The sequence below is a fragment of the Myotis nattereri genome, assembly GCF_964212035.1.
Source record: "Myotis nattereri genome assembly, chromosome: 17".
NCBI lineage: Eukaryota > Metazoa > Chordata > Mammalia > Chiroptera > Vespertilionidae > Myotis > Myotis nattereri.
Genome location: NC_138092.1, coordinates 43,584,294 through 43,596,989, shown reverse-complemented (window position 1 = coordinate 43,596,989; position 12,696 = coordinate 43,584,294). Strand labels below are relative to the sequence as shown.

Below are 12,696 nucleotides of genomic sequence, written 5' to 3'. Positions count from 1 at the left end.
ATACCCTTTTATGTAATGATGTTTACTTTGAATTTATATTAGTTCACACAAACACTCCATCCATGCTTTTGTTCCGGCCCTCCGGTCCAGTTTAAGAACCCATTGTGGCCCTCCAGCCAAAAAGTTTGCCCACCCCTGCAACCACTGAGCAAACCGGCCAGGGCTGGCGCAGTTCTGTTATCATGACTCTACGCATTTAATTAAAAGTCCAGCCGAAACCGGTTTGGCTCTGTGGCTAGAGCGTGGGCCTGCAGACTGAAAGGTCCCGGGTTCGATTCTGGTCAAGGGCATGTACCTGGGTTGTGGGCACTTCCCCAGTGGGGGATGTGCAGGAGGCAGCTGATTGATGTTTCTCTCTAACTCTCTCTCTTCCACTCTGTAAAAACTCAATAAAATATATTTTTTAAAAAATAAATTAAATAAAAGTCCAGGCAGAAGAACTGTTTATCAGATTGTTTAACAGTTTAGGGAGACCTGCAGAAACCGGGATCTCTAGGGATCAGAAGCAGAGCTGCCTCTCAGGCCTCCCTTCTTCCCGTATCAGCCAGTTCCTCCGTGCTTGGCGCTCGGCTGCACTCTCAGGTGCTGTGGGGAGGGTGGCCACTGGCAGCCCCATATTCATATTTTCCAGGCTTGGCAACCCCAGTGGAAAGAGAAAACTTCTTTTTCCTCATAGCACTCACACAGAGGGACTTGTCCCTTTATTTTGTACATTTCTGTACTGCTTGAAATTTCCTCATGTATTAGTTTTTAGTAAATTTTTATTAAACCAAATATATAAGCATTAATATAAAGAGCTGCATGGACATACTGTTGCTCACTTCATTGTGGCCCAACAGTTTGTTGCACATGAGTTTGTTTTCAGATCCTGCTATTATAAATAAAGCTGCAATCAACATCTTTACACATAAATCTTGGTCCATGGCTCTGATTATCATGTTAGGATGGACTCCTAGAGATGGAGTTCCCGGGTCAAAGGTTTTTAATATTTTCCAGGTTTCTTTTTTTTAAAAAATATGTTTTTATTGATTTTTGAGAGGGAGGAAGGGAGGGAAGGAAAGGGAGAAACAGAAAAACATGTATTGGCTGCCTCCTGCACACTACACACACCCCAACTCTGGGGATCTGGCCCACAACTCCGGCATGTGCCCTGACTGGGAATCAAACTGGCGGCCTTTTGGTGCATGGGACAATGCTCAACCACTGAGCCACACCAGCCAGGGCTCCAGGTTTCTTCATACACGTCATTGTACTGGTTTTAAGAAATGAGCCCATGCTCTAGCTGGTGTTGCTCAGTGGATAGAGCATCGGCCTGCGGACTGAAAAGTCCCGGGTTTGATTCTGGTCAAGGGCACATGCCCAGGTTGCAGGCTCGATCTCCAGTAGCGGGTGTGCAGGAGGCAGCCGATCAATGATTCTCTCTCATCATTGATGTTTCTCTTTCTCCCTCTCCCTTCCTCTCTGAAATCAATAAAAATATGTTTTTTAAAAAAGAAATGACCCCATACCTCCATATCACATTGAGTACTATTATTTTAAAACCAAAAATATCGGTATAAAACTGGCATTTCTGTTGTTATTTTAGTTTGCATTTAACAGATGACTACTTTCCTGTCCTAAGAGGGAAAATTTTAATATAAAGCGGAAAATCCTAAGAGCAGCAATGTACTACGGGAGCTCTGAAGGGAGCACCCTCACCATTGGGGTCAATATTGGGCTGGGCTGGAACACAATGCTCTTATTGCTCATCTTACTTAGAATGGGGTGGGTGGAGGCAATAGTCCCAGGCCCCTCTGCCATGGCCCAGTCCCTGCCTGTGGTATTAGGGGAGGCTAACCAATGATTCTCCTTCTTTTGTGGAAAATCAATAAGATTAGCTATAAAGTTTACGTAAGGTCAGATTTGCAACATTCCTGAAAGAAATCCCTGTGCAAACTGATGTTTACTTTCCAACTTTATTACAAAAAAAGATTGAGAGAGAGACTCACCTATGACCTCATCTCAAATGAGGTAATGGAATTATGATTAGCTCTTCCCTCAGCCCTCTTTTCTGCCACACTTAAGGAAAAAACAACAACAACAACAAACTTGACCCTGTTTGTAGTCAGGCGACATGGGAATGAACCTCAGTTTCCATCGCCCCTTCCTTGCCTAAATCAGGTCACTCCTCTCTGAAACAGCTACAGACTTTGGAAAAGGAAAGAAGTACTACTTGCCAAAGACCAATTCTAGGCCAGCTCTTTAAGTCTCCTAAGGCTGCTGTAACAGATTGCCACAAACTAGGTGGGGGGAAAGCGCACAAATGAATTCTCAGTTCCGGAGGCCAAAAGTCTGAAATCAAGGGGTCAGCAGGGTTGGTTCCTTCTGGAGGTTCTGAGGGAGAATCCTTCCATACCTCCCTCCTACGGGTGGTTGCTGGCAGTCCTTGGTGTCCCTTGGTTTATCGATGCATCACTCCAATTTCTGCCTCCATCTTCACCTTACCTTTTCTGAGTGTCTCTGTTGTGTCAAATCTCCCTCCCTTTTATGACCCCCGTCACTGCGTTTTTAGGGCCCACCATAAATCCAGGCTGATCTCTTTTCAAGATCTTTAATTATATCTGCAAAGACCATATTTCCAAATAAGGTCATATTTACAGGTACTAAAGTTTATAACAGACATATCCTTTTGGGGTACACAAATCAACCTGCTGCACCAACCAAAGGCTGAAGCAAATGTGGTCATTTTTAATATTGTGGGAGGGAGAATAAAGAGACAGGAAAACCCTTTGGCTGCCTCTGTCTATGGATGTTCTGAAATTTCTATTTCTTTGCTTTTTTTAAAAGAATTAAAATGACTGCTAGAATGTCTGTGGAAGTCAATTTGATAATATCTAACAAAATCACAAAGTCATATGCCTTTTGGGTGGAAGCCCCTTTTATACATTGTTATCTATATATATAATCTATATATATAAAAGGCTAATATGCTAAGTGTCCAACCATCCAACCAGTTGCTATGATGCACACTGACCACCAGGTGGCAGATGCTCAATGCAGAGGCTGCTGTGATGTGTAATGGCACCACGGGCCTGGTACCCACAAAGCAACACTCGGCTCCCCCCAAGTGGGACACAGGCCCCGCCATCACCCCAGAGCCACATCCCACCAAATCGCAGCCAATGCTGCCAAGACCCCATGGCACAAAATGCGGCCCAGAGACCAGCCCAGCCCAGAAATGGTCGCTGTGGGTGCGGGTAATGACATCACGTAGCAATGCCCAGCTTCTTCTCCCTAGTGACAACTAGCCTCCTTGCAGTTTCTTCAGCCCAGGAACACGACTTGCTTTATAGCCAGGTGCAAACATTTCACACTATAACCCAATGTCTGTGAAGTGTTTTCCCGTGCCTCGTCTCATTTGGTCCTTACAGAAGTCCTAGAGTAGGTAGATAGGAGACTTGGTGGAATCCTATTTTCTTTTCATTAACCTGAAAACAGAGATTTAGAAAGCTTAGAAACTTGACCCGACTGAAAAGAAGTAAGAAATGGTGGACCTTCAAAATGACTTCAAAATGATTGCACAGAATATAGTCAAACACTGCTGCAGTTAAATATTTGTTCTCCCTGTGTGATCTACAATAATAATCTTCATGTTGATATTTACTGCTGTGTTGCTGACAATTACCTGAAAGACAAGTTGGGGTGCTTCACTGGGCTGGAAAAAGTTTAGCTACATCAGAAAGCAGGACTAATTAAGCAAATTTATTATATGTGTGTGTGTGTGTGTATGTGTGTGTGTGTGTGTGTGTGTGGTGGGTGTATATAAAAGGCTAAGTTGACTTGTGCATGTGCAATACCTATAAAGCTCTCGCTGGCACCAATCACATGCGTATGTTTTGATTTGTCATTGTCAATCGTGAATTTGGTTGACACTTCTATTATAAAGAAAGGGTGAATAGCAATATTAAAGTATTTCTTCTAATTAATTTCTTTTCAATGTGCATGAATCCATGGACTGGGCCACTAGTTGAGGTATAATATTCATAAAGAAAAGTGAACATGCCAGAAGGGTAGAGTATATGACTTTAAATATTATTCTTTCCTCTTCCACTTATATTGGGTAAGCAGCCATTTAAAGCTTTTTAAATTATAAAATTAATACACATAGTCAATGCAAAATCATAATAATTGAGAAAAGTACAAAAAACTACACAACAACCATTTATATTACCTTGCAGAAATTAACAATTCACATTTTGTTGTAGTTTCTTCTAGGCTTTTTCCAATGCAAATATACACATATAGTGGGGTTTTTTTTAAAGGTGGAACTGTATGATCCTTTTTCTTAACAATTTACAGTGCATTGTGCAAATATAATTTCCCATATAATTAAAACTTTCCATATAATTAACAGTTACATTCATACTTTTTAATGATTGTATAACATTCCTTTTTTTTGTTATTGTTAATACTTACCTGAGGATATTTTTCCATTGATTTTTAGAGAAAGTGGAAAGAAGGGAGACACAGAGAGAGAAACATCAATGTGAGAGAGACATATCGACTGGCCAGGGATTGAGCCTGCAACCAAGGGACCCTCCAGTCTGTAGGCCGACACTCTACCCACTGAGCCAAACCAGGTAGGGCATAACATTCTTTTTAAGTGAGGCCTCACTGAGGGACATTACAGTTGTTTTCAGTTTTTGACATTTTTATATGCATTTTTTAAAAATATTTTATTGATTTTTTACAGAGAGGAAGGGAGAAAGATAGAGAGTTAGAAACATCGATCAGCTGCCTCCTGCACATCCCCTACTGGGGATGTTCCCACACCCCAGGTACATGCCCTTGACCGGAATCGAACCTGGGACCTTTCAGTCCACAGGCCGACGCTCTATCCACTGAGCCAAACCGGTTTTGGCTGCATTTTTTAAAATTTATTTTTCAATTACAGTTTACATTCAATACTTATTTTATATTATTTCAGGTGTTGGAAACTTTTTAAAGGTAAAATTTTAAATGTAGAATCCTATATAATAAAAGGCTAATATGCAACTCAACCAAAAGGCAGAACAACTGGTCGCTATGACACACACTGACCACCAGAGGGCAGATGCTCAATACAGGAGCTGCCCCCTGGTGGTCAGTGCTCTCCTACAGGGGAAGCACCACTCAGCCAGAAGCAGGGCTCACGGCTGGAGAGCACAGCAGTGGTGGCGGGAGCCTCTCCTGCCTCCACAGCAGTGCTAAGGACCCTTTGGGGGATGTCCACCCAATGGGGGATGTCTGCCTTACTATGGGGAGCAGGCCTAAGCCAGCAGGCAGACATCCCCCAGGGGTCCCGGACTGGGAGAGGGCACAGACAGGGCTGAGGGACCACCTTCCCCTTTACCCTCCCCCCACCAGTGCACAAATGTCGTGCACTGTGCCTCTAGTATATAATTCTGTATCTTAAATATGTATCTAAAGGAATTCCTAATATTCCCTCCATTCTTGCTTTAGCCATAGCCTTTTCCATCTAAGTGTAGCTTCATCTTTTCATTAGCTCAAACAAAAAACCATGCAAACAAAAGACCAAACTTCGCAGTCATCCATGACTCCTCTCTTTCTCCAATGCTGAAAACCAATTAATCAGAAAATTCACTTGGCTCTTTCTTTTCAAATATACCCATAATTTGACCATTTCCCATTATCTCCACTGCTCTTATACTATGTCACCATCATCTCTTGCCTGGATAATTGCAGTGGCCTCCTACCTAGGTTTGCCATAATTAGCAAATAAAAATACAGGACACTCCATTAAAATTGAGGTTCAGATAAACAACAATTTTTCTCAGTATAAGTATGTTCCAAATATTGCCTTCTCCATGCAGGAGTCAAAAGGATTCTTTCAAAAATTCAGAATAAGCCACTTCTCTGTTCAAAATCCTGTGATGTCTTTTCATCTCACTTATAATAAAAAGTAAAAAAAAAAAACAAAAACAAACAAAAAAAAACACCAAAAAACAAAAAACACAAACTTACAGCTGAGGTCCACAGCCCTGCAGGATCTGCTATTAGCTGCTCTTTCCTTTTTGATCCTCCCTATCCTCCCCTTTTCTCTGCTTGCACTTCTATTATCTGGGTCAGACTTTCCCCAATCACCCTGTTTAAAATTGCACAATTTCTTTCCCCTTCCCTACTTCATATTTCTCTGTGACCACCATTTTTTATTTTATTTTATTATTTTACAAATCATTTAGTTTGTCTTTCTCCTTCCACCAGAATTGAAGTTGTATGAGAGCACTTCTGCTTTTTTGTGCACTGCTGTATCCTCAATGCTTAGAATAGTGCCCAGTACATAATAGATGCTCAATAAATATTTAATAAATGTCGGAAATAAGTAATTGTAGTTATCCAAATCAATCAATAGCTTTTGTTTCTGTTTCACTAGAACACTCACATTCTGATCATTCAGCATGTTATCTATTTCAAAGTAGTCAAGTAACTGCTGTCATCTTAAAGAAGCCTCCCCGGATACTTCTAACAGTATACATTTATAATTGTAGACACGATCCTGAAGTATAGTAATATCATATAACTTTAGTTATTATTATTACAGTTAATTTAAAGAGGAAAATTAAGACCCGGAGAGGTGAGTAATTTGCTTAAGATCGTACACGTGGGAGAGGGCAGCGTTGGGCAGAGGACTGCGCTTTAGCTCCCTTTCTGTTTGCTTTGGAACTTGTTTTGGTTAAGCTATCAATAAAAAGCTCTTGTGGATTCAAGTCCAAACTCAACAAACGTCAAGTGCGTTATCCCGCTCCGGGCAAGGGCTCCTCCACATTTTGCATTTGAATCCTGCACCGCGGAAGCCGGAGGCAGGTGTTCTAAAGGGCGGGCCCAAGTCGCCGGGGCCTCCGCCAGCCAATCAGAGCGAGCGGCAGCCTCCCTTCCCCCCTCAGACGTCCTCGCGCCAAAATTCCAAACGGGACGACGTGCCGCTGCCCGCCGTCTCCCTCCGCCGAGGTCCGCGAGCCGGAACTATGTAAGGAAACGAAGGCGGCGTCCTCCTGCTGCGGTCCGCTCAGGGCCTCAGCATGGTGGGTGCGGGTTCGCCTCCACTTTGCCCGAAGTCCCTCGCTCCACGGACGGGGAGGAAAGTTTGGCGCCCGCCGCGGCAGGGGGGCGGCGTGGGCGGGGCCGGCGGCGGAGGGATTCCGGGCGCGCGCGCTGCCGTCGCGGGCACCGAGCGAGTGGCGCCAGAATTCAGAGCGCGGAAGAGCCCGAGCGCCCGCTCCGGTCACTGGGACCCGCCGCCCGGACCCGTCGCCCGCCGCCCGCCGCCCCCGCCGGGGCCCGGGCCGAGAGAAGATGGTGGTCCTCCGCAGCAGCCTGGAGCTGCACAGCCACTCCGCCGCCTCGGCCACGAGCTCCCTGGACCTGTCCAGCGAGTTCCTCAGCTTGGAACGGATCGGCCGGAGGCGGCTGCGCTCGGCCCGCGCCGCCGAGCAGTCCGCCGTCCCCGCGGCCGCCGTGGGAGTGAGTACCGGCCTGGGGCGGGCCCCTGGGGCCGGGCCGGCGGCACTGCTCGCGGCCCGTAGCTCGGGCGGGGCCCGGGGGTGGGCGGCGCGGGCGGGGTGACAGTTGGGGGACGGGGGAGGCGGTTGGGGGGAGTGCTGTCGAGGCCGGGCGAAATGGAAGGCTCCCGAGGATCGGAGCCCCGCGGGTTGGGGGAAGAGGTCGGGCCGCCAGGAAACGGGCTCGGCGGTGCCGACCCACTTTTACGCAAGAGGAAGCCGGAGCCCTCCGGCGCTGAAGTGCAGTTGAGGGGCGAGCCTTAGTTTGGGGGGGGCTGCCCCACCCCCCCCCCACCTCACACCTTTGCCCAGGCTCCCGCCCCAGGTCCGCGTCCATCGAGCACAAGACGCGTGTCCTGGCTGCGAGCTGGCGGCTCAGGGAAGGTTTGGGGGCCCGGGGAGCGGAGGGGGGCCATTCCGGCGCCCTGACCTCCATGCGCGATCCGGAGCGGTGCCGTCACGAGCGCGCCGTGAGCACACGCCGGGTTGCATAATGTGGAGGGATGGGGACCCGGCTCCGCGCACCGCCGCCTCCCTCGAGCCTCGGAACAGCGCCGGGGCGCGGGGAGGGCGAGTGTGTACCCGACCGAGGAGGACGCTGACGCGAGAAGGTAACCCGGCGGTGGCCGCGCCCGGCGGGAACCGGGGTTCTCGGCCCCTGGCCCCGCTCCCCTCCCAGCCCCGCAGCGCCGGCTGCACTTACCCTGCCGGCGGGGAAGTTTCCCAGGGCTCGGAGCGCTCAGGTCTCCCCGGAAAGACGCGCTTCTCCTTCGAGGGAGAGCCCCCTCCACGCCCCGGCCCCGCGGAAGGCACAGGTGGATGGGGACAGTGGTTCTCAACCTTCTGGCCCTTTAAATACAGCTCCTCATGGTGTGACCCAACCATAACATTATTTTCGTGGCTACTTTATAACTGTAATGTTGCCACTGTTATGAATCATTATGTAAATACCTGATATGCAGGATGGTCTTAGGAGACCCCTGTGAAAGGGTCGTTTGACCGCCAAAGGGGTCGCGACCCACAGGTTGAGAAGCGCTGGTTGGGGAAGTGGAGGAAGCAGCGCTAGTGAAACGGAGGCAGCGGGAAGTCTAGTTCCGGGGAGGGGAGGGGAGGCGTGGGGGGAGGGGAGGAGGGCCGGAGGGAGGGTGAGGAGCTGGAAGTGGGAATGGGACTCAGCGGAGGGGGGTGGGGGATGGGGGGGGACAGGACATGGTGTTGGGGGCGATCACTGTCTGGAACGAGTTGTCCGTTTCTGCGGGAGATGCTGCAGCCACAACAGGGCCGTGGAAGAGTTCCTGTTCCATCTCTCAAATTGTGGTTCCGAATTATAAAACGATTTCCTGGCTTTCGGGGTCTGTTTCTCCAGCGTGTGCAGAAGCTGGTGGAGATCTGGGGAGGCCAGACGCTTATTTCTGCACTGAACTCAAGTCACTTTATAACCTGTGTCCAAGAAAGTAATTATTTCAGCGGATATGTATGGAATGTGTATTGTGTTGAGGACGGTGCTGGGTCCTGTGACTGTAATCATGGATTGAGTACTGGCTAAATAACATAGGTGCTCAGAACAGCTGTTAGTTTTGAATCTCAACTTACCAATCACCAGCAGGTTCCTGCATGTTAAAAGGTGACACCCGCCACGTGGGTAGTGAGAGTTGAATGCGATCATGCATGTCAGGAGGTGACCTCAACAGTTGGCTTGGACTGTAGTGAGGTCCCGGGTCATTGTCAGTTACTAAGACCACAGTCTGGTAATGGCCACCCTGTCTTCCCAGTTCCTCAGGCCAGAAGCCTTCGGGTCATCCTTGACTCCTCTTTCATTGTATATATTAGCACGTTTTGTGGGCTTGCTTTCACCATGTATTAGACCACTTCTCATTATTGCCATGCTGATTCAAGACATTATTGCCTGGGTTATTAAAATAGATTCTTGACTGGCCTCACTGTTTTCCACCCTTAATGTACATATGTGTTGTGTGTTGTGGATTGTGCTTGCTCTTACAGAATTTGGTCTAGCAAAGGAGACCTAACAGCAATACGTATGCAGAGACTATTTGCCATAAATGTCATTTCTGTGACATGTGTTGGTTGAGCAATTAGCACTCAGCCAGCTGTTGTAGGGTAGAAAGGATTTTTTTTTCCAGGCCTGGCTTATATCTTTTTGACACATAGTATTCCCCTCTTTCATAAATCCCCTGTGGACCAAGTGAGCATGGGATTGGATCAAAATAAATGGATAATCCTGAAGAGTGGTGTATTCATGTTGACAAAGCCCACCAATACCAAATAAGAAACATACCTTTGTGATTAGACTATTTTCCAATTTGGGGACATTACATTTGATTAAATTATAGCTTGACTCTTTTTTGGCATTTATCATGTATTTCAGAAACTTAACACCCTGATTTTATTTGGGTCTAATTGTATTTTTTAGCCTCCTCAACCATTGATAAAGCATTTCTTAGAGTATGTTACTTTTAAAGATGGTTAAATTTATTCATATTCATGAACTTGGATTTTTTTCCCCATCTAATCTCAGAGGCTGACCTTAGCTTTAAATTCTGAAGGTACCAACCTATAGTCATCTATTAACTGCATTCTACATTCAGAGAGAGAAAGGGAGAAAAAGATAGAAACATCAATGATGAGAGAATCATCAATCAGCTGCCTCCTGCACTCCTACAACCTGGGCATGTGCCCTGACTGCAAGTCAAACTGTGACCTCCTGGTTCATGGGTTGACACTCAACCATTGAGCCATACTGGCTGGGCCCTCATTCTATATTTTGAATATAGATCTCACTCAACTGGGCTTAAGGATTTTTTCCCCTGATTTGTATGGATTCTCTGAATTTTTTGTTTTAATTTTTTAAACTTTTGCTTATATCTACCAACTTTATGAGTTTGGATGCCCCCTCTGGTTTCCTTTTCCTTCAGAGTTAGACTAGCCATTGTCTATTTCTATGCTTTCACAGGTCTGGGCTCTGATTTATTAAATTTAGGATTGTTTCTTACACTGAAGACTCAGTTAAGGATGGATAGTAAGGAGTTTGGTGGTGATTGTATGTTACGTTTGGGTTGTGTTTATGTACACTGTTTATTCTCTGTGTTAGGTAAAGTAAAGCATGCTATAGCCTGTAGAAGATACTGTTTTTTAAAATTGTACATTTATTTAAAAGTTGGAAAAGATACTCTAAACTTGACCTTGATGGGTACAACATATGGGAGGTTTTTTAAAAACTTGGAATAGACTTACAACCTAACTATATTTTTCCTCTTTTAACACTTTTAAAGACCTATCAGTGCTCTCAATAATTAAGTAGGTTTTAGCCAAAGAACAAATGAGGACATTACATTTCCAGGCTTATTAGTTTTCAGATTATGTTTTCTCTTTGTTTTTTACTTCTTAGGGAAACTTTTTCTGGTACTGCATGTTGTAAAAATGTAAAAAATAGGAAGTGAAAGTCCCCATTTTTATCATTCAGTGTTAATTACCATCATGAGTTGGCTTTTAACTTACCTCTTGAGAATTATTTTGATTTAATAATTGCGTTAGTTTCCTTTGGAAATCAAATGTACATAAGATAACTTATCTATGACACACAAAAATTGCAGATAACCTAAGTGTGATATATTAAGCAATTTGTTAAATACATTCATGTAATGGGTAGAATACTATTGATTCATTTAAAAACATTTTAGAATAATATTTCACAACATGGAAAAATGTATGTATTACTAGAAAACAGTTGCAAAACATAAATAGCATTCCAATTTTTAAGTGAATATTTTTGCACAGGAAAAGAATTCTGTGTATTCCAAAAGGTTAATGTGTGTTATCTGTGATTGCTGCCTTCACTTCACATAATGTCTTTTATAAGAAACATTTTTGAAAATTACTGATATTTTAAAATTCTCCCATGCGTACCTCTAGCTGATTCACCCAAAACCTATTTTTATTTTTTTCCTCCACATAAGGAGAGCCAGTGATTATTTAGGAAGGATGGACTAACCCACTCCCTACACAAATGAAAGGTTCACTTACACCATGTTTCTCAAGGAATGTTTTTTCCTATGGAAACATTTATTTTATTATCCCTAGGAATATGGTGACATTTACTTTCTTTTTTGTTAAAATACAGATACATAAAATTTACCATTTTAACCATTTTTTTAATGTACAGCTTATAGTATTAGTACAGTCACATTGTTCTGCAACCATCACCACACTATCCATCTCCAGAATTTTTTCATCTTCAAAAACTCTGTACCAATTAAACATTAACTCCTCATTCTTCCTTCCTCCCAGCCTCTGGTAACCACCATTCTATGTTCTGTCTCTATGAATTATAAATATTGTCACACAAAAAATGCTTCTTTTACTGTTTTCTTCTGAGTTTCAAAAAAATTTAGCTCTATATTCTATTATACATTTTTTAAAATTTTTATTGATTTCAGAGAGGAAGGGAGAGGGGGAGAGAGATAGAAATGTCAGTGATGAGAATCATTGATTAGTTGCCTCCTGCACGCCCCCTACTGGGGATGGAGCCCACAATCTGGCATGTGCCCTTGACCGGCATCTAACCTGGGACCCTTCAGTCTGCAGGTGGAGGCTCTATCCACTGAGCCAAATCAGGTAGGGCTATATTCTATTGTACATTTTTAAGCTGCTAAATTTCTCCCACCTCAGTTGGTTTAAATAGTTACAAAGGAGATCATTTCTATCATCTTCTAATGTCATTAAAAAATAAAACTATTACAAGTATCCACTGGAATCTAAAAACCATAGTTATTTGATACCTGTCTTAGAACATTAAAATAATATATGAATAAGCTTTCTAAGCAGTCAGAAATTTTTACCTTGATTCTTCTCCCCTCTTTTAATTCGCATTTCCAATCCACTTAATCCACAGCATTTTATCTTGATATATTTTTATGCTTTAAATTCGTTTGTGTATTTGTAAAACAAAATTTGAAATTTTTTCCTACTTTTCTAAGCTCACAAGGCTCCGATATAAAATTTTTGTGTATTGAATTATAATTAATATTCACCTGAAAAAACATCATAAACATTTTGATTAATATGATTAAGCATGGGAAGTAAGATTTCCCAATTCATGTATCTGTAGATAAATTTTATTGCTATAGACAGTGTTTGACAT

At 44.2% G+C, this 12,696-nt stretch overlaps 1 protein-coding gene across 1 annotated transcript in view; it reads left to right on the top strand.

Annotated features, from left to right (window-relative positions):
- The first annotated feature begins 7,194 nt into the window (after positions 1–7,194).
- ATAD2 (ATPase family AAA domain containing 2) overlaps positions 7,195–12,696 on the top strand; it is a 58,970-nt gene continuing 53,468 nt past the window's right edge. The window contains exon 1 of the mRNA XM_081111599.1: positions 7,195–7,500. Within this exon, the coding sequence (XP_080967725.1) occupies positions 7,333–7,500 (168 nt within the window). The 5' untranslated portion in view covers positions 7,195–7,332. The remainder of the gene's footprint in view (positions 7,501–12,696) is intronic.